General features: G+C 46.4%; 1 protein-coding gene across 4 annotated transcripts in view; it reads right to left on the minus strand.

The window, feature by feature from the left end:
* Pecam1 (platelet/endothelial cell adhesion molecule 1) overlaps window positions 1-21,426 on the minus strand; it is a 61,069-nt gene that overhangs the window by 25,842 nt on the left and 13,801 nt on the right. For 3 of the 4 annotated variants that reach the window (NM_001032378.2, NM_008816.3, NM_001305157.1), the window contains exons 3-12: window positions 19,538-19,831; window positions 16,998-17,300; window positions 15,700-15,975; window positions 10,882-11,130; window positions 8,722-8,997; window positions 4,907-5,194; window positions 4,174-4,281; window positions 3,539-3,566; window positions 2,826-2,899; window positions 978-1,031 (exon numbers count right to left, since the gene is read on the minus strand). In NM_001032378.2, coding sequence (NP_001027550.1) covers window positions 978-1,031; window positions 2,826-2,899; window positions 3,539-3,566; window positions 4,174-4,281; window positions 4,907-5,194; window positions 8,722-8,997; window positions 10,882-11,130; window positions 15,700-15,975; window positions 16,998-17,300; window positions 19,538-19,831 — 1,950 coding nt within the window. The remainder of the gene's footprint in view (window positions 1-977; window positions 1,032-2,825; window positions 2,900-3,538; window positions 3,567-4,173; window positions 4,282-4,906; window positions 5,195-8,721; window positions 8,998-10,881; window positions 11,131-15,699; window positions 15,976-16,997; window positions 17,301-19,537; window positions 19,832-21,426) is intronic. The other variant, NM_001305158.1, reaches the window with a different exon arrangement.

Below are 21,426 nucleotides of genomic sequence, written 5' to 3' on the forward strand. Positions count from 1 at the left end.
AGCCATTCACTGTACGGGAACGGAAGCTGGGTTCTCTGACAGAGCAGCCAGTGTTTAACAGCGAGCTATCTCTCCAGCCCTTATTACTGTTTCTTCAGACAGGGCCACATGAATTCCAGGGCAGCCCGGACTTGCTACACAGTCAAGGCTAGCCTTGAATACCTTGTCTTCCTGCCTCAGCCTCCTGAGTGCTGTGATTACAGATGTGACTACGTAAAACCTGCGCTGTTTTAAGACCCACAGAATTAGAGGTTTTTTTTTGGTTGTTGTTTTGTTTTGTTCTGCTGGCAGCTAAAACAGATGGTGTAGCCAAAGAGACTTCACGGAGCAGGTTGGGAGTTTCAGTTCTCAAGAGAGCGGCACAGAATAGAAAATATCTTGAAGAGGCGATTTAAGCCAACAAGCCTTAGGCAGAAGTAAACTGTCTATTGTTAGTTGTCTTTAAAAAATTTCTTTAAACTCTCCACCTCAGCCACCCAAGAGAAACACCTTCCTACAGCACTTGGAGAGCCAGAAAGGTTTTTTGTTTCTTTCTTTGTTTTTTGTTTTGTTTTTGTTGTTGTTGTTGTTGTTGTTGTTTTTAGGTATGACAGCTTGCTTCTACTTAGGTTAGGAGGCATCACCATTCAGAACACTGGCTAACATCTTTGGAGAAAAAAACCCGGCCACCTACACTTTACCATTAGGCTCATATAGACAGAGCCTCTAAGACGGGTGGAAATTATCCAGACAGCTCAGAGTTTACGTTTCCTTTTCTCTGTGATTATTTATTTATTTGTTTATTTTTAAAGACAGAGTCTTACTAATTACTGTGTAGCTCTAGAACTCTCTATGTCCGCCAGGCTGGCTTTGATTCCAGAGACCCGCCTGCCTCTCTCCTCGGAGTGCTGGGATTAAAGCACACAGCACACAGCTAGCTGCCCGTGATTTTTTTTTTTTTAATGTAAAAGTTTCTACTACAATTTTTAAATAATTACCTTTATTTTGATTTATGGGTTTTACTGCATCATTTCCAGAAACATCATCATAACCTGGTTGAAAAATTAACAGTCAGGATGAGTGACAATAGATATCAGTTTCCTGTAACCGTAACTGTGTGTGTGTGTGTGTGTGTGTGTGTGTGTGTGTGTGTGTGTGTGTTCGTTCTCACTCATGTATGTGTGTGTGCCCTTACCCATTGATGTGAGTGTGAGTGCATGTGTGTGAGTGTGTGCTCTCCCCCATGCATATGTGTGTGTGCACAAGTGTGCGTGTGCTCGTGTGACATCACATGATAGAGGAAGCTCTATCACTCTCCCTCCGCCTTATTTTTTGAGGCAGCGTCTCTGTGAACCTGGAGCTTGCTGATTCAGCAGGACTAGCTCATGATGGAGCCCATGGGGTGTGGTCACTTCCATCCACCTCCCCTGTACTGGGGTTACAGGTGCTTGCTGTCACATGTGGCTTATATATAGGTGCTAGGGAACCAAACCCAAGGCCTCACATCCACACAGCAACAGCAAACACTTCACCATCTCCCCAGTACTTCTAAAACCTCCAGTACTGCTAAGAAAGTCAAGTCTGACCTCTCCAGGTGACAAGCACCTTCGCCTCTGGCCCTGGGTCTCCTCCTTTGTCTCTGCGGTGTGAGCTTTTCCTGCATGCAGTGGGCCCTCCCTCCACTGCCTGGATAGAAAGTATGGCTGCAGAGGGGCACTTTCGTTTGAGAGTTATTTGGAATTCAGAATGGTTTGATGTAAGAACTAATTAAAAATGAAGCTCCTTTCTAGAAAGGGCCAGTGACTAAAAATAAATATGAAAGCTGATGGTTAGCTAACATTGTCTGGTTAGGGAAGTAAGTTGATGAGAATACGACTTAAAGAAATAACAGTGTCTCTGGATTATCACACCAGTGCACATACACAAAATGAAGTGTGAGGCTTGCTTGGTGGTAATGCCCTTGCCCAGAATGTGTGAAGGCTTTGGCTCAATCCCAAGCACTATAAAGCAAGCAAACAAACAAACAAACATCTTAGCATGTTGTTTTCCTTAGGATATTCTTATATATAAGGTATTATACTATTCTTCAGGAACACATGGTTTTCCAAAGTGTGTTTGTGCTAATCAGTGCTATTATTCAAATTACTTGTTTGTTTTTATTGCTTGTTTTGAGACAAGGTTTTGATATGGAGCCCCAACTGGGCTTGGAACTCACTATGTAGACCAAGATGGACTCCAATATGTCCATCTGCATCTGCTCCTTCCTCCCTACAGAGTGCTGAGATGTTCAGAGTGAGCCACCACACCTGCCTCTGAGTGACTTTCTCACAGACCCAAGGGTCCTGAGACTCACTGGGCAGCCTCTCTCCTCTGAGGCCTGCACCAGAGTGACTTCTCAAGCCAGGCAGTGGTGGCACACGCCTTTAATCCCAGCACTTGGGAGGCAGAGGGAGGCGGATCTCTGTGAGTTCGAGGTCAGCCTGGTCTACCGAGTGAGTTCCAGGACAGCCAGGGCTACACAGAAAAACACTGTCTCAAAAAAAAAAAAAAAAAAAAAAAATCTGGTTTCTGTCTCCCATGTACTGCCTAATTATTTCAGTCTATGGAGGCAACAAGCAGTAGGGTCAGTCTCCATTTTTCATCCCAAAGAAATGAAGCAGAGATGGGGAAAGCAGAAAAGGTCCTGCCTTTCCTTTCTGTTTGCTGTGTATCACTAATCTTCTCATGGTTTGTTATATACGGTAACGGTACCACTGCCTGAAGCTGGGGTTTCCCTTCTACTCCAATCCTACCTTATACATTGAGTTGGGAAAAACTTTTGTAATTAAAGGAAGACTTGGATTTACCGTAATGGCTGTTGGCTTCCACACTAGGCTCAGAAATCTTCTCGCTGTTGGAGTTCAGAAGTGGAGCAGCTGGCCTTCACATGTAAATGAAGAAGAAAAGAGAAAATTATGTATTGATATTCTTCCCCCAAACCAACAAAACCATCAAAGAAAGACCACGAGAAAGCAAGAAGAAATATGACAATTGTACACTTGTAATCACAGCTCTGGGGAGGTTGAGGCAGGAGAATGGCTGTGACTCTGAGACTAGCCAGGGCTACACAGCAAGACACAAAAAGCTAGTCGTGGTACCACATGCCCTTGGGTAATCCAGCCCTTGGGAGGTAAAGGCAAGAGGATCATGAATTTAAGGCTAGCCTTGGCAAAAGGATGCAAAGACTTTTTTTTTTTTTAAATTTTAGAGGTGTGTGCGTGTGTGCGCACGCATGCACATTTATAGTGCATGGTACCAGCAGAGATTGAGCCATCTCTCCAGCTTGGTAAAAAACATTTCTTTTAAAAAGGTCAACTCTATTATTCTAAGTATGTAATGAGTTGGCAATCTTCCACTGAGACAGACAGACAGAAACACACACACCCATTATACCCAAGGCCCTTATTCTTTATTAGTTTGCTAAGAATCTCTGATAACTTCCTAGCAACCAGTCTGGGCTTGCAGACAAATCCAGCCCTGCCCACAAAGAAGCCACCCCCCTCTTAACAGGGACACCGACCTGGACATCTCCACGGGTTTCTGTTTGGCTTTAAAAAAGAAAGAAAAACTTAGGTCAGTGTAAGTATACAGGACAGTGACCATCTTTCCATTGATTCTCCTAAAGCCCGGATACTCAATAAAGGAGAAAAGAGAAACTGGGGGTGTAGCTCAGCACAATTTTTCCTACCTTGGAAAAGACAAAAGACCCCAACCCATCTGCTCCTCCCGGCTCAGACAGCAGCACCATTTTACTTAAGCCTAGGCTAGACCCTATTCCCACAAGTGTGTATGGTACATGATACAAGATCATGACACAACTAGAAGAATATCTGGGAGGCACACAGTGTGTGCATTTGTGCATGTGCCACACACAGAATGTGCATGCCTGTATGTGCCCTATACCACCACACTTGGGGACACACACTAAGAAATAGCTTCTTGTGACTAGATCAGGTATAATGTCACCCACATCCCCCCAGTTGGCTTGCCCAACTCCACAAGCACCGTTGCTAGTGAGCCGCCAAAGCTTCACACCCACCAACGCCAGGCCCTTGCGTTACCAAGCCGACATCCCATAAGGAGAATGCATGGTGCTCCCTTAGCCTCCTCCAGGATGCAGTTCCCTGGAAACCCAGGCTGCAGACAGGCACTCACCCTTGGCTTTCCTCAGGAAGTAGCATTTGGCTGCAACTATTAAGGTGGCGATGACCACTCCAATGACAACCACCGCAATGAGCCCTTTCTTCCATGGGGCAAGGAAGACTGGAAGTCGGGTAGAAAGAAAGGAAACACATGTTTTCCTCCCACCAGCAAGAAATGGCAGCAGATTTAAGCAGCAACTCAGACCCCATTTTGCGATCCTTAAAAATGGCATTTTGCTTTGGTGTCTGCCCATGAGGGCTTCTGTACTCAGCCTGGGTGGAAATGGTGGCTTCTGCTAGAAACCAAGGTCAACTACAGTCTTCAAGGAGGTACCAAGCTAATTTTGTAGAGGTGTTGTTCCATTTGGGGTGGCCCTCCATCTCTACAGGACTCTCTCATTCAAGCACACAGCTAGAATCCTATCAACACATCTATGTTGGATACAGGTCGTTCATGGATAGACATTTAACCCACAGTATGCGTCAACTGTCAACTGGTATCTCTCTATCGGATACTTAGAATTGGGACTGGATAAAACATTTTCAGATTATATATAAATAGAATCATCTCTTTTTCTGCTCAAGCTACTATGAGTGGGTTTCTGCTAATTGTAACTAATCAGACACCGGTCTCTTAGCTCTCCCAAATGAGCTAGTCTCCACTCCTCTCCCTTTTACAAGGAATTCGTGCTTTCTGACCCTCGGAAGCCCCCCACACTGATGCTCTGGTGGGGGTGTGGACTCACCTCTGACTGCAAGAGTGCTGCTTCGGGGACTGGTCCTCATACTGCTGGCTCTGTTGGAGGCTGTACAGTAGTACTGTCCTTCCTGCTTCTTGCTAGCTTGTTTGTTGTGCCAAAACGCTTGGGTGTCATTCACGACCGCTTGGTGGAAGGGTCTGTCCTCCTTTTCTTTGTAAAACTGAAACGTGATTGGGCTCGTCCCCTCTTTCACAGAGCACCGAAGTACCATTTCACTTCCAGACTGTACCTCGTTACTCGACAGGATGGAAATCACAACTTCATCCACTGGGGCTGGAAAGCAGGCCAAGGATTAGCCCCGAGCAGAGAGGGGAGAGAAGCAAGTAAGAGGTGCACAGCCGCAATCCCCGTACTTGGGAGATGCATGCAGAAGGAGCTCATGTTCCAAGCCAGGATACGACACAGAGATCCAGTCACAAAGAACCCAAGAGGGAGAAGAAGGGAGTTGAACAGAGAGGGAACACAGAATGGCCACTGCTTCTTATCTGCTTCTCTTCCAGCCTAGGATTTCAATCCTCTTCTCTCCACTTCCACTGATTAGACCAGAAGGACAGCAACAGACACCTCCTGTCCCCATTCACTGATAAAACACAAGATGCTAGGGACACTCACCATCTTCGCACCTTGAGCAAGACTGGCCACTCAACTGAATGACAAGATTAACTTGTGCTCTGTCTTGGAGTTTTGAGTACATGTGCACATGTATGTGTGTATGTGTGTAGGTGTACATGTGTGTTTGTGTGTGTGTTCATCTCTGCCTTTCTGCTTACAATGATGTGTGGCACATGGACTGGAGAGATGCCTAAGTGGTTAGGAGCACCGGCAGCTCTTCCAGAGAACCCCACCAAGGTTCAAGTCCCAGCAACCACATGGCTGTTCACAACTGTCTGCAACTCCAGTTTCAGAGGATCGGACACCCTCACATAGATAACCATTCATGGAAAACACCAGTGCACATCAGATAAATAAATAAGAATTTTAAAGGGTGTGTGGCGATTACCCCTGTTTTTTTCCTCTTCCTGTGTGCTTTTAAAGCCTCCTCTCTCATTGGTTTGCTCTCCCTCAAGTTCGCCTTCCAACCACCTGGTTTTGTTATTCTTGTTTGCTATTGCCCTTGTTCATTCACCTGTTGTGAGACAAGGTTTCACTACGTAACTCTGGCTGGCCTTGAACTCACAGAGATCTGTCTGCCTCCACCTCTTAAGCGCTGGGATTAAAGGTATGCATAACCATGTTTGTTTTGTATTGAGACCAGGTCTCATAGAGCTGGCCATGAACTCCAGATGTTAGCCTCCAAAATCCTGGGATTACAGGTATGTACCAACATCTGTAGCTACCCATCTGCTTTTGAAACTGCATTGCTATTTCTAGTTTCAAAGATGCTGGAAAATTTCCTTGATCCTAAGACCATGATCCTAAAGAGAAAATTCAGTGGAGGAAGTTTTAACCATTCTTAACCTGGTTTTCCAGTCTTGGCCTCCAATAGCCTGAATATCACCCGGTCCCTGTTGACCTGGCTTCACTATCTGAGCTGCCTCTGAAGCAGATTCTCCTCCCTTGCTATCTGCCTGCCTTCTTCACTACTTATTTTGGCAATGAAATATGGGTTTGGATTTTCTGAAAAGTTGGTCCTAAGTCTTCCAACTCCACTCTACACACACACACACACACACACACACACACACGTATGTGTGTGTATATATATGTGTGTGTATATACGTGTATCTATCTATCTATCTATCTATCTATATATATATATACACATATATATATATATACATATATACACACACACACACATTGTTTTTTACTTATTTTTTTTACTTATTTATTCTGTGCATGGGTGTGTTAGTGGAACTCCGAGAACAATTTGCAGGAATCTGTCTTTCCACCAAGTAAGGTCCAGGGTATTGAACTCAGGTCATTAGGCTGGGCCATCTCACCAGCCCCTCCATCTTCACTTAGAGACTTTACTTCCACACTCAGCTTTTATTTCTGAGCACTGAAACCTAAACAGAAGTTTCCTGTCCAGACAGCTTCCCGGAACTTCATGGTTTCCTTCCCACCTGGAAGCTCAGAGAGGCAAATCCACTGTGCCCCCACTGTGCCACCTTCCCTCAGCAACATTCCTAACCATTCAAATTCTGGTCCTATGTCACCATTCCAGGCCACCTTCCCTACTAGTGACACACAGACACATGTCACCTCTCTGAGCACAAAGGGCGTATGATCTTGAAGGAAGCTGAGCATCAGGCCTGGGATGGCAGTGGTCCCACACAGGGGCAGACAGCCTGAGCACACTGCTAGACCTGACAGTCTCTCCCCCCGGGAAGTACAAGAGGCTAGTGGTGAGTTGGTCTCAGGAGCCACACTGCCTGGGTTCAAATCCCAGTCCTACCTATCGTGCCTTAGCTCTAAGTCTTAGTGAGTTCACTTATGAGTCTCATGTGCTATTTTAAATATTACTAGGGATAATTTACCACAGTGCTTCACCCAGGGCTGGGCACATGGGAAGGGCTCAGTAAATGCTCGTCACTAGCACTGACCCAATTTCAACTCGGGTTTCCTCTTCCTCTTCTTCTGTGGTCTTTTTGAGACAAGTTTTCTCTGTGTCGTGGCCGCCCTGGAACTTACTTTATAGACCAGTCTGGCCTCGAACTCAGAGATCCACCTGCATCTGCCTCCCGAGTGTTGGGATTAAAGGAGTACGCCACCACCGCCTGGACGAATTTATTATTAATTAACATCTGGAGATCTGAAGTCTTCACTCTTCAACAACAGCCTGAATGCATAACAACCATGTCCATATTATGCCCCTCCTCAGACCAGTTCTTATTATGCCCCACCTCCCTCCCTTGTCCTCTGAGACTTGGGTCTTATGTGACCTTGGGTGGCCTTGATCTCACTATGTAGATAAGGATAACCTGATCTGCCTGCCTCTGCTTACTAAGTGCCAGGATTACAGGCTTGTTGGACCACTTACCCTGTACCAGTAGCCAACTCTCGCCCACACCAGCACAGGTACACAGTATACAATTATAAACTGCATGTTAATGATGCATTTTTATGTACATTAGTGTATGGCCTGCATGTACGTCTGTGTGAGGGCATCAGATCTCTAGGAACATTTGTGAGCTGTCACGTGGATGCTGAAAATTGAACCCAGGATCTCTGAAACAGTAGCTAATGTTCTTAACCACAGAGCCATCTCTCCAGCACCTATAAACTGCCTGTTGACGACACAGAGCTGCTAAACAAAAGCTGCTGAAGGACAGAGGAGAAGGCACATTGGGAGTCTTATAAGCAGTGGGGGCAGCGACACTGCAACAAGCCACCCAAAGGCACAAGTCAGATGCTCGAGGAAAAGATATCCAACCCCAAGACCATGGTGAGAATCCCAGGCTAATGTCAGCTATTTCCATGAGCCCATGGTCTGCAGCAAGGCCTGTGGCAGGTTTCATGTGTGACACAGATGTTCCACTAAGACCACTAGCAAGGAAAGAGTTCTAAGCCCGCAGTTCTTGAGGGCAGCTCTCTCTTCATCTGAAAAGCACCCCGCCCCCTCAAACCACGGAAGCCCAACTACATAATACCAGCAGTCAACTGTCACTTGGAAGGTCAAAAAGGGTTACAACGGCCACATCAAGAAACCCCGGATATTGCTCAGACCCACCATCTGGGGCTTGGTCTTTGATACATATCTGCTATGGGTTGCACAGGCAGCATCCTTGTGATGGCCACAGTCCCTAGCCTTGCTAGCCTTGAGCCCTACCTTTGCTTCACAGAAGACAGCTGCTTACCTATCACCCTGACCCTCAGGATCTCGCTGAACACCGCGGGGTGGGAATGGCAATTATCCGCTCTGCACTGGTATTCCATGTCTCTGGTGGGCTTATCTGTGAATGTTGCTGGGTCATTGGAGGTCACCTCGAGAGTCTGGAAGTCACTCTTTGCTTTCATAAGGTGGTAAGTGATGGGTGCAGTTCCATTTTCGGACTGGCAGCTGATGCCTATGGCATGTCCTTTTATGATCTCAGACTTGGCATCATGAAAAATACTGGGCTTCGAGAGCATTTCTACAACAACAGGGGAAATCCAAATAAAACACAAGGAACAACCCAGCCGGGAACCTTCCTTCTGAAAACTCTGAGCTTGGCTTTCCCAATCGAGATCATGATTTCCAATGCCTACCTGCCTGCCTGCCTTATCCATCTTAAGGGGCTCCTATAGGGCTGTGGCCTGTCCAGGCAATGCTTGTCTATACGTGTGTGTGCATGAGTGTGTGTGTGTGTGTGTGTGTGCATGAGTGTGTGTGCGTGTGTGTGCAATATACAAGGGAGAAAATGAACTGCTGTAGATAGATGGGGATGTAGCCCAGTGGTAGAGCACTTGCCTAGCATGTGTAAAGTCTTGAGTTCAATTCCCAGCACTAAGAAAGTGGAGACAGGAAGAACTTTATGAGTTTGAGGCCAGGCTACATAGTGAGACACTGTGTCAGAACAGCAAATATATATATATTTATATATTTTATAAATATAAATATATAAATAAATTTATATATATATAAATATAAATTTTATATATATATAAAATCTAATTTTGTTGGGTTTGTTTTGTTTTTGATTTATTAATCATTCCTGTTGTTTATGGTTTGGGGTTTTTTTTAGACAAGGCTTCTTTGTATAACCCTAGACGTCCTGGAACTAGTTCTGTAGACCAGGCTGGCCTTGAACTCACAAAGATCTGTCTACCTCTACTATCTGAGTATGGGGATTAAAGGAGTATACTATTACAGCCCTGCTTAAAATATCTTTTTTTTTTTTTTTTTTTTTTTTTTTTGGTTTTTTCGAGACAGGGTTTCTCTGTGTAGCCCTGGCTGTCCTGGAACTCACTCTAGACCAGGCTGGCCTCGAACTCAGAAATCCGCCTGCCTCTGCCTCCCAAGTGCTGGGATTAAAGGCGTGCGCCACCACTGCCCTGCTAAAATATCTATTTTTATAAGCAAAATAATGATATAATATCTGGGTGTAGTGGAACACACCTGTAGGTCCATACCTGGGAGGGCAGGCGGTAAAACTGCAAATTTGAGGCTAGCTTGAGCTCCATAGTATAATGTTGTCCTGTCTCAAAAGGAGGAAGTCAGGGGGAGGGTGGGGAAAGGAAGATAATGGAGGGAGACAGGAGGTGGAAGATCCAGGGATGGTGGTACATGCCTGCCTGTAGGTCTACCATCCAGGGGTGGTGGCTTATGCATGATGTGGTGCTGGGAACTGATCCTAGGTCCTTCGAAAGAGCAGCAAGTGCCTATAACCACTGGAAAATCTCTTTAGACCCCTTGTGTGTGTTTTGTTTTGTTTTGTTTTTAAGCAGGACCTTGCCCTGTATCCCAGGTTGGCCGTGAGTTTGCAGTAATCCTCCAGCAAACTCACTGCTGGGATTAATGACATGCACCACCAATACCCAACTAGAATCTTCTTCTTTTAATACTTTTTTGTTGTTGTTGTTTTTTTTTATGTTGGGAGTCAAGGAGGATCGAGACAGGCCCTTGCTATGTATCCCAGGCTGGTCTTGAATTCACAACAATCCCTAGCTCAACGTCCTGGATGTCAGGATTATAGGTATGTACCACATGCCTCGTAACCAGGTCTTAGATATACACAGAAGTCTGTGCGTTCTACGTGCACACACAAATACAGATGAAATACAGAGGTCAAAGGAGAGCTTGTAGGACTTGTTTCTCTGCCTCCTCCACGTGGATCACAGGGGCTGAACTCGGGTTGCCGGGCTAGGCAGCAAGCACCATTACCCAATAAGCCATTTTCCTGGCCCTCCCAGGAGTTCTTCTCGACCTGCCTGAATCCGATCAGCCTTTGCGACTGCATTGGTGACAGCTAACTGACCATCATGCTCCTAGTCCCTACCCAACCTTTGCATATCTGAGCAGCTGAGAGTGTACTCACCGCACACCTGGATCGGTACCAGGCCGCTTCTCTTGACCACTTTGCCGATGCCTGCAGTACAGCTGTACTCCCCGCTGTCACTCTCCTCGGCGATCTTGCTGAAATTCTGATACTGCGACAAGACCGTCTCTTCCTTCTGGATGGTGAAGTTGGCTACAGGTGTGCCCGAGACGGAGCAGGACAGGTCCAACAACTCCCCTTGGTCCAGACGACTGGAGGAGAACTCTAACTTCGGCTTGGGAAACAGCTCTGAAGAACATCAAGTGGGAAGGGAGGTGAAACGTGTCTGGGTACCACCTCAGTCCTCAGCCGCAGACATTTGTAGCCCAGTTACTTTCAGCAGAATTAACCCTTAGGAACCTGCAAAAAGTCTTCCTCTGCTTCTCATATACTTGACAGCATGGCCTTAAAAGAAGCCAGGACAGCTAGGGCTACACAGAAAAACCCAGTCTCAAAAAACAAACAAACAAACAAACAAACAAACAAAAGAGTGAGGACAGGACTCCCTCTGACCTTGAGATCTCTCTGCTGGCTCTTCCTGCATTTCCTATGAGGATTCACTCATCTGTCCACTCATTTATTGAGACAGGGAGGGTCTCAAGTAGCCTAGGTTGACCTTGAACTAACTATGTAGCCAGAGATGGCCTTGAACTTCTGTTCCTCCCATCTCTACCTCCCAGGTGTTGGGACCACAAGTGTACACTGCTATGCATGGCTTCCACAAGTATTGACCCTTTGCTGGCCAATGGAAAGATAACAGCATGTGAGACAGGCTGACTTCAAGGAATTTATATCTAACGCTCAATTCAGGAATACTGTTTGCAGCAGAGCCCACAGAGAGGAAACTGAACTTCACCCTGGAGGGGTTAAGGGAACAGTCCTTGGAAGGAAGTTGCTCTAGGTGGTTACCTAGAGAAAGTATATTAGATAATATTTGCAAGTTCATGGGCTGCCGAGATGGCTCAGTGGGTAAGAACACTGACTGCTCTATCAAAGGTCCTGAGTTCAAATCCCAGAAACCACATGGTGGCTCACAACCATCCATTATGAGATCTGACACCCTCTTCTAGTGCGTCTGGTCAGCTACTATACAATAATCTTTAGGACAGAGCAAGTAGGGACTGAGCGGGTGGGGTTGACCGGAGCAAACAGAGGTCCTAAAAAAAAAATTCAATTTCCAACAACCACATGAAGGCTCACAACCATCTGTACAGCTACAGTGTACTCATATACATAAAATAAATAAGTAAATATTTTTTAAAATTTGCAAGTTCATTATGGCAAGAAGAAACCCCCATTGACAGGCCTGCTTGTATCTGAAGTCCTCAATTCTTAGTAAGCAGCCCAGTATACAGAAGGATGTGTCATATATATGTATATGATATATATCATATGTATTATAATATGTAGTTTTATATATATATATATATATATATGAATGATGGCTTTTTTCTCTAACAAGAGAATGTATGCCTTATCAAGAGCACTCCAAATGTTTGTCATTATCAATAATCCATGCTTGGTATGATGGGGCATGCCTTTGATCCCAGCACTTGAGTTTTATATAGGGACCAGCCTGGTCTACATAGGGGAGTTCTAAGCTACATTATGAGAATGTCTCAAAAAATATAAGTAAATAAGTAAATAAATAACTCACTAAATTGTGCATGATGTCACACCCTACACCAGGAGGATCTGATATAGTGTGCCAATCCCCTAGTTGATGAGTTGGCATTCTACCTACCTATTATAAGCCTGGGGGTGGTGGCTGTGACCGCATGTTCAGAGCTTGACACTTGGGGATTTGGGGGGAAACTACTGAATGAACTGAGGACGGTTTTTATGAATGGAGACTTTCAACAGAAGAGAAGTGCTGACTCTGCTCTTGGAAACATTGTAACACAAGGCTCAGCCCAATCCTCTGACTAACCATAGTACAAGTTAAGGACATAGCACTGAGCAGAAGAGTTAAGGTCTCAGCCCTCAGCTGCTTACATTGTAACAGCTGAATGCACAGCACAGCAAACAAGAAAGAGTACAGTAGTCAAAGTGTAAGTATTTTAGAGAGATAAAGCCGAGAACTGGGGTCAGGAGACCTAGCACTGGGCAGTTCCTGCTATGGTGGAGCACGCCTGGAGCCCTAGGACTTGCAAGAAGGCAGCAAGGTCAGGAGTTCAAGGACAAATTCCTCTACACAGTAAGTGAAAGGCTAGCCTCGGCCACATGAGATCTTGTCTTTAAGAAAACGGAGGAAGGTAGAGAGATAGCTCAATAGTTAAAAGCACTTGCTATTCTTTCTGTTGTTGTTGTTTGTTTGTTTTTCAAGACAGAGTTTCTCTGTGTAGCCCTGGCTGTCCTGAAACTCACTCTGTAGACCAGGCTGGCCTCAAACTCAGATATTCACCTGCCTCTGCCTCCCAACTGCTGGGCATGCGTGCACCACCACACCAGGCCACACTTACTATTCTTGCAGAAGGCCTGGATTAGGTTCCCAGTACCTACATCAACCAGCTCACAACTACCTGTAACTCCACTTCCAAAGGCTCTGACATCCTCTGATCTCAGCCTCTCTCTCTCTCTCTCTCACACACACACACACACACACACACACACAGAGAGTAAATATAAATGCACACAGACATACATATAGTCTTTTTTCAAAATCTTTTTGTTTTTTTTTGTTTTTGTTTTTGTTTTTTGAGACAGGGTCTCACTATGTAGCTCTGGTTGGCCTGGAACTCACTCTGTAGATCAGACTGGCCTCAAACTCAGAGAGATCTACCTGCCTCTGCCCCTCAAGTGCTGGCATTATAGACATATGGAACAGGTGTGTGTCATCATACCCGTTAAAATCTTTTACAGGCTGGCTATGGTGGTGCATATCTTTAATCCTAGTACTTGGGAGACAGAGGCAGGTAGATTTCTGTGAGTTTAAGGCCAGCCTGGTCTACAATGGGAGTTCCAGGACAGCCAGGACAGGTTTTTCAAGACAGAGATACCTTGTTTTGAAAAACAGAGAAAGAGAGTGTGGGGAGCGGGTGTGGCGGCAGTCCCAAAGGCGCCAGAGACTGCAGCTAAGTCATATGACTTGCACCTGACTTCCTCATATAAGACACAAACATCTTGAGTGCTGCGCAGGTGTACCAGGATACAGGTGAATCCAATTTGGTGGAGATTTGCCCCTGATGCCCTGATTAGCTGAAGCTGCGTGCCTGGTGAAGTGGCGTGGCCTGCTGTGCGTGGATGGGAACTGAGAGTATATAAGAGTGAGAGGCCCGGGTTAGAGGAGGATTATTATTCGAGAGAGGATTACTATTAGTGGGGGAGATATAAAAACAAGGGAGATATAAAAACAAGGGAGATATAAAAACAAGGGAGATATAAACAGGGGAGATATAAAAACAAGGGAGATATATAAACAAGAGAGATATAAACAAGAAGAAACAGGACTGAATAAACGTGTGCAGAAGGATCCTGTAGCAGCGTCGTTCTTCCTGGCCAGTTGGGCGTGTGCAACAAGAGAGAGAGAGAGAGAGAGAGAGAGAGAGGGAGGGAGGGAGGGAGGGAGGGAGGGAGAGAGAGAGAGAGAGGGAGAGAGAGAGAGAGAATGCCTTTTTTGAAACCTATCCCCCTAGCATAGCTGCAGCCATTTTGTTCCTGCTGACTATTGCTATAATACACCTGCCAGTCATTGGTGCAGAAATTATTCAGAGCAAGGTTTTGCTGACCACATACCCTATTATATTTTGCATGTTATGAGGTTGGGTGACCTTAAAAAAAATCCACAACCATAAGTGTCACTTAGGACCCATCAAATTAAAGGTCAGTATGAACTGTTATGTCTAAAATGGCTTGAGTCAGGGCCGACCACTGGGCAGGACTTCCAGCACTTCGTATGTGCTCATTGGTGGGTTTTGTGGTCTTAGTCTTTATAAACTGACATAGAAAAAATGTTGAGGGTCGTAGACTCAGCCCCCAAAATTTGAACTATGGCCCTGATTGATCAGTCTTTTAGGGTATATGTTCAATACAGCCCTATCTGACTGAGATCAGTGTTTGTGTGGTTTGTGGGGTGACTCCTGGACCCCAAAACCTTTTAGAAAAAGATTTGGGCTGGGGTTTGGCCTCAGCACTTCAGAGCACTGGCTAGTCTTGCAGAGGACCCAGGTTCAATTCCCAGCACCTGGTGACTTCCAACTGTAACTCCAGTTCTAGGTCAGCCTATACCCTATTTTGGCCCTCATGGACACCAAGTCTACAAATGGTACATAGACCTACATGCAGGCAAAGCATCCACACACATAAAATTTAAAAAACGTAAAGAGGCCATGAAGAAGAGTTTGGCTCAGAGGAAAGACAACACAGACACCTGCAGAGATATTAGCCAATGCTCACTTGGATGCAGACCACAGCTACCTCATTTAAACGGACATTGTGATGGTGCTATAAGGTGGGTACCATCACATCCCCATTGGGTCTCACACAGTTGGGGCAGGTTCAAGAGTTCAGCCAAGAGCACAGAAGTAGTGAGCAGCAGGATTGAGTCAGCACCAGCCTCTGAACGAATGTATAGCCAGTATAGCCGACTACTATGCATCGAATCCTTCCCACAAGCCCCAGCACCCAGCATGCATACACCCAAGACAACCTGGAACAGAAAAGGCATCACACTCACTGGTCAGGGTCTCACTAGATAGCCCAGGCTGGCCTTGAACTCATGATCCTCCTATCTCAGCCCCCCTACCCCCAAATGCTGCCATTACAGACATGAAGAACTATACCTAGCCACAATTGCCTGCCCGCCCTCAGCAGTCCTACCTGTTATGTTGACCATGATGCTACTGGCTTTGGAGATACGGTTTGATTCCACTTTGCAGGTGTAGTGTCCACTGTACTCGACCATGGCCATGACTGAGTAGACAGCTTCACTGCTTTGCTTGGAGGTGGCTACAATCGCCTTGTCTTTTTGGATGATAATTTCTGTAAACTCCTGGACCAAGTGTGTCACTTGAACTATGCACCTAATGTGCAGCTGGTCCCCTTCTATGATCATCCCAGGGGGCTTGATTTCAAACTTGGGAGTGGAGAAGGACTCTACAAGAAAGATGACAAGCCAGTTAGATTCAAGTTCAAAACTGGGCACTTTCTAGTCTATTATCTGGGTGGGCGGAGCCACGCCTGTGTATTGGGGGGCGTGGTGTTCTGGTGCATGTGTGTGGAAAGGCAGGAAGAACAAACAGCAAGAATGCTGACCACTGAGCCATCTCTCTAGCCCCCTTTGCCCTGGTCTGGTTTTTTATGAGACAGACTCTCTTATTGGCTTGGGGCTCAATATCTAGGCTGAGGCTGACCAGCCAGTGAGTATCAGGAATCTGTCTGTCTCTAGCTCTCTAGGGCTGGGATTACAAACGTGCACCACCACACCCAGCTTTACACGTGTTTGGGGCATCAAATTCATTCTACTTCCTGAGCCATTTGCTTAGTCCTTTTTCGCTCTTTTGGCTCCCCTTCCTGTGGCCCCTCCCCCAGTAGACATAGGTTTTCCCAAATGCTGGTCAAACATCTCACCACATGTTTGTATCTCTAGTCCTCTCTTTCATTTTTACTTTAAGAGAGGGTCTCACTCAACTGCCCAGCGTGCCCGTGAACTTTCAATCCTCCTGCCTCAGTGTCCCGAGTAGGTGGGATCGCAGGCCTGCACCGTCACTCCCAGCTGCCATTCCAGCGCCCTACTTATTCTTTTCAGTTAATGCTATTTATTTGGCTCATGGGAGAAAGAGTCTTTTTTTTTTTGTTTTCGTTGTTTTGTTTTTCGAGGTAGGGTTTCTCTGTGTAGCCCTGGCTGTCCTGGAACTCACTCTGTAGACCAGAGTGCCTCAACTGGCCTCAAACTCAGAAATCCACCTGCCTCTGCCTCCCAAGTGCTAGGATTAAAGGTGTGCGCCACCACTGCCTAGCTGAGGGCTGCTAGTCTTGAACCCCTGAACCCCCTGCCTGTACTTCACCAGGGCTGGGATTACAGCCTTAAAGGAGGCGCAGATTCTCCAATTCTGGGCTCCTTTTGGCTACATATAACCCGTCACTACAAAGAATGGTATAGAGGGCAGGATTCTGACCCTGCACGGTGACGTATTCACTCCTGATGGGTTCTGACTCCTGCAATTTGAATCCGGACAGGATCCCAGCTTGGCAGCGAAACACTAACACGTGGTCCTGCGCCTCAATGGGGAATTCCATGAGCACAAAGTTCTCGTTGGAGGTCTTATCTATCCTTCGCTTGACAAACTTTGTCCCCACTTCTAATTTTTCAATTTTAAAAAAGATCGGTGGCTTTTCTTCTTGCAAGGAACAATTGACCGTCACGACCCCGCCTTCTGTCACCTCCTTTTTGTCCAGTGTCACCTTGGGCTTGGATACGCCTTTGGAGAAGGAGAAAGTACACTTAGGATCAATTCCGCATAACGGCCCCATCACCCTCATCTGTCACTGTGGCTGATCAGCATCAGGGCCCTTTATTCCCTGAAGATTCAGTCTTACCTACCCCAGGGGATCTGTGTGCCTGGCACTGTAGCAGACAGTTTAAAACTATAATACAACAGTGTTCTCAATGGTTTGCGATCCCCTTCGGAAGGTGGTGCAACTAGATTCCCAACTGGTACAGTTTAAAAAGGAAAAACCCAGGTGTGGCGATGCACACCTTTTCATCCTCGTTCTTAGGAAGCAGAAACAGGCAGAGCTCTCTGAGTTCGAGGCCAGCCTGGTCTACAGAGTAAGTTCCAGGACAGCCAGGGCTACATAGTGAGACTCTGTCTCCAAAAAAAAAAAAAGTCAGTATTTAATTATGTTACTTCAGCTGATGCTTTCACTGTCTATATGCATGCATGCGCGTGCGTGCGTGCGTGCGTGTGTGTGTGTGTGTACACTTCCATGTAGAGGCCACATCTTCCTCAGCTGCTCTCCACCTTTCTGTTTGAGATGGATCTCTCACTGACTTTGTAGCTCACTAATTCAACTAGGCTGAATGGCCAGCAAACCCCAAGGACCTTCCTGTCTCTCCACACCCTGAGTTGCAGGATTACAGGCACGTCCCAGGCCGTGGATACTGGGTGTCTGCACACTCCTGTCTTTAGTCTGAGTGGAAAGCTTTGTACGGCTTGAGCTCTCTCTGGCCTCTGTTGCAACTTATTGAATGCCTACCTCAAGCCTGGGTCTTTACCCAGGATATGAAAAATAGGCCAGTGGTCACTGTTGTCGCCATTGTTTTGAGACAGGGTTTTTCTGTGTCGCCCTGGCTGTCCTGGAGTTTGTTCTGTAGACCAGACTGGCCTCAAACTCAGAGATCCACCTGCCTCTGCCTCCCAAGGGCTGGGATTAAAGGCATGCGCTTTCCAACAACCTCTGCCTGTCTGGAAATAGGCCAAATTTAATCTCTCTGAGATTTTATAGCCCCAAAGAGCAGTAGATGTGGGGAAATGGACACAGATTGTTTCACAACAACTAAGACACAGCCTGGGAAATGCTTTGTGAGGTGGCATCATTCCAGGAAGAGAGTAAATTTGCACAGACCAAGATGGCATAACATCACGAGGTTACCTCGTGGGTTTACCTCATGGGCCCACTATGACCTGTGTTGTTCACCATGGACTAAGTATTGTACCTCAAGCGGCTGAACACCAACAGACAGGGAACTGCACTCAATCATGCCGAGTCCCTGAGTGACTACCTGCTATTTCACTTCATCCCTGCGGATTCCAGAGTTTAATGCTCCTGTTAGATTTTACTTATTATTTGTTTGGTGTCTTATGTGTGGTCCCAAGAGTGCTATGGTGTAGGTGTGGAGGTCATGGGACACTATGGGAGTCAGTCCTCTCCTTCTGCCATGGGGGTTCAGGGGATTGAATGACGATTGGCAGGCTTGACAGCAATAACTTTAATCTCCCAGGTACCTCTGTGGCCCCTGAAGTTTAGAATGGCTATTGGACGTATCCAGATGGTGACTAAAGCAGAGAGACTTGAGTCTAGTGGGTTTTGTTCTGTTTTTCCAGACAGGGTTTCCCTGTGTAGCTTGGTTATTCTAGAACTCACTCCGAAGACCAGGCCATCTTGAACTCACAGAGACCTACCTGCCTCTGCTTCCAGAGTACTAGGATTAAAGGTGTGTACCACCAAGGTTTGGTTCATGTGACAAAACCATGCTGTTTGTCACTCTCACAGAGGAGCATAAACACTGTAAAGACTGGTGCCCTGGGAGAAATCAACTCTGTTGAGAACGTGCAAGAAGAACTCTGTAGCGGGGTGTGGAGTCCCACACCCGTAACGCCAGCGCATGCGCAGGAGACTGAAGCCTGCCCGGGCTTTAGGGAGACTGTTTCAGAGAAGGGGTTGGGAGATGTAGTCTATTACTTAAGGAGGATGAGGAAGGGTGTTCCCAAGGCCAGGACATCATCCCAAAGGAGGAAGTCCTGTCTTCACACAGCGGGAGTTTCTAAAGCCTACAGTTTCAGGTCAGGATGCCAGGTAGTGAACAGGAAAGGTGGAGCTTAGCGGAGAAGGAAACCAGCTTCACTGGCCGGTCTCTGGCGTCACCATGAGCGGCGTGACCAGCGTCACCAACGTGAGCATCATCATCAACCTGCTATTCTGCTTGCGGACTCACCATGCACCTTCACCTCGTACTCAATCGTGGTTTTTTCCTTGTTGTTCAGCATCACTGTGCATTTGTACTTCCCGGAGTGGAAGACCCGAGCCTGAGGAATGACGTAGCTCTCGGTGTGCTCCCTGGAGGTGACGTTATACACCATCGCATCGTCCTTATAGAACAGCACCCGGTGCTGAGACCTGCTTTTCGAGGTGGTGCTGATGTCCACAAGGCACTCCAGGGTCAGTTGCTGCCCATTCATCACCTCCCATGATGGCAGGCTTTCCATATGGATGCTGTTGATGGTGAAGGCTGAGGCAAAGCAGAAGGATGGCAGACACTGTTACTTCAGAAACAGCATCGCTCAGAGACACGGACCCAGGCATACACCACACACATATACACACATACCACACCACACACATATACACCACACACATATACACGCACACCACACCATACACATACCCCCCTCATACACACACCATACCACACACATATACACACACACCACACCACACAAACCCACACACATCATACCACACACATATACACACATACACCATACCCTACACGTACACACAGACCACACACACATACATACACAGCACACACACACATACACCATACCACATATGCACACATAACATACATCCATACACACATAACACACACATATATACCACATACATCACATACATATATACACCATACATACCATACACACACACACACACACACACACACACACACCACATAAATATACCACGCATATATATACACACACCATACACATATCTTCCCCCCCACACACACACAAAATAAGTCTTTTTTTAAAAGGAGTTATTTCTTAAATTGTTGTGGCCAGGAAGCATGCAATACATGTGTACACAGGACACAGTAGTTGCTTAAGAAACAGTGATTCTCTGTCATAAAGTCAGACATGCCCAGGAATATTCACCCATGGTTCTAGTTGTCCCTGTTTCTCCCCCCTCCTACACCCCTTCTTCTTTCCCTTCCTCCTTTTCCTTTTTTACCTCCTCCCCCAATACCCCTGGCTGTCCTAGAACTCACTCTGAAGACCAGGCTGGCCATGAACTCAGAGATTGCCCTGCCTCTACTTCCCAAGTGCTGAGATTAAAGGTGTGTGCCACCACACTAGACTGCTTCCTTTGCCTTATTTTGACTCTCTACCTTCTTAACATTTAAAAATGCTTTCTCTGGCCGGGTGTGGTGGCACACGCCTTTAATCCCAGCACTTGGGGGGCAGAGGCAGGCGGATTTCTGAGTTCTAGGCCAGCCTGGTCTACAAAGTGAGTTCCAGGACAGCCAGAGCTATACAGAGAAACCCTGTCTCGAGAAACCAAAGAAAAACAAACAAACAAACTAAAATAGACAGACAGACAGACAAGTAGATGTGTTGAGGGAGGGCCGAGGATGCATTTCACGGGTTGGGTGTTTGCCTAGCATGGAAAATGGCCTGGGTTCAGTCCCTAGTACCACAAACAAAAAATGTATGTTGAGGCTGGACATATAGGTCAGAGATCACGTATGTATGCTGTGGTTTCAGAAAGCACCTTGGGGGGGGGGGGAAGAACAGGCTTTAAAAGGACAGTCATTACCTGAAATAGACGTATGCAGGTAAAAACAATAAACTCCCTGGGTTGTGCCAGTAGGTGTTTGCCATTTAGTGAGTGGCCTCAGAGTGTGGGATGTAAAACCTGGTCAGGAAGTTTGAGAAGGTAGAGCAGGTTGAGACCCGGAGACTCAGTAGGCACACACAGGAGGCTTAGGTGACTTCCCGCTCCCTGCCAGACTCCTGGCCTGGAACACACTCCTCACAGAAAAGAAACGTGTCCAAGGGTCACCTAGGCCCAAAACAGAGCTCTCTATGCTAATGAGGTACC

This window comes from Mus musculus, chromosome 11, assembly GCF_000001635.26.
Source record: "Mus musculus strain C57BL/6J chromosome 11, GRCm38.p6 C57BL/6J".
NCBI lineage: Eukaryota > Metazoa > Chordata > Mammalia > Rodentia > Muridae > Mus > Mus musculus.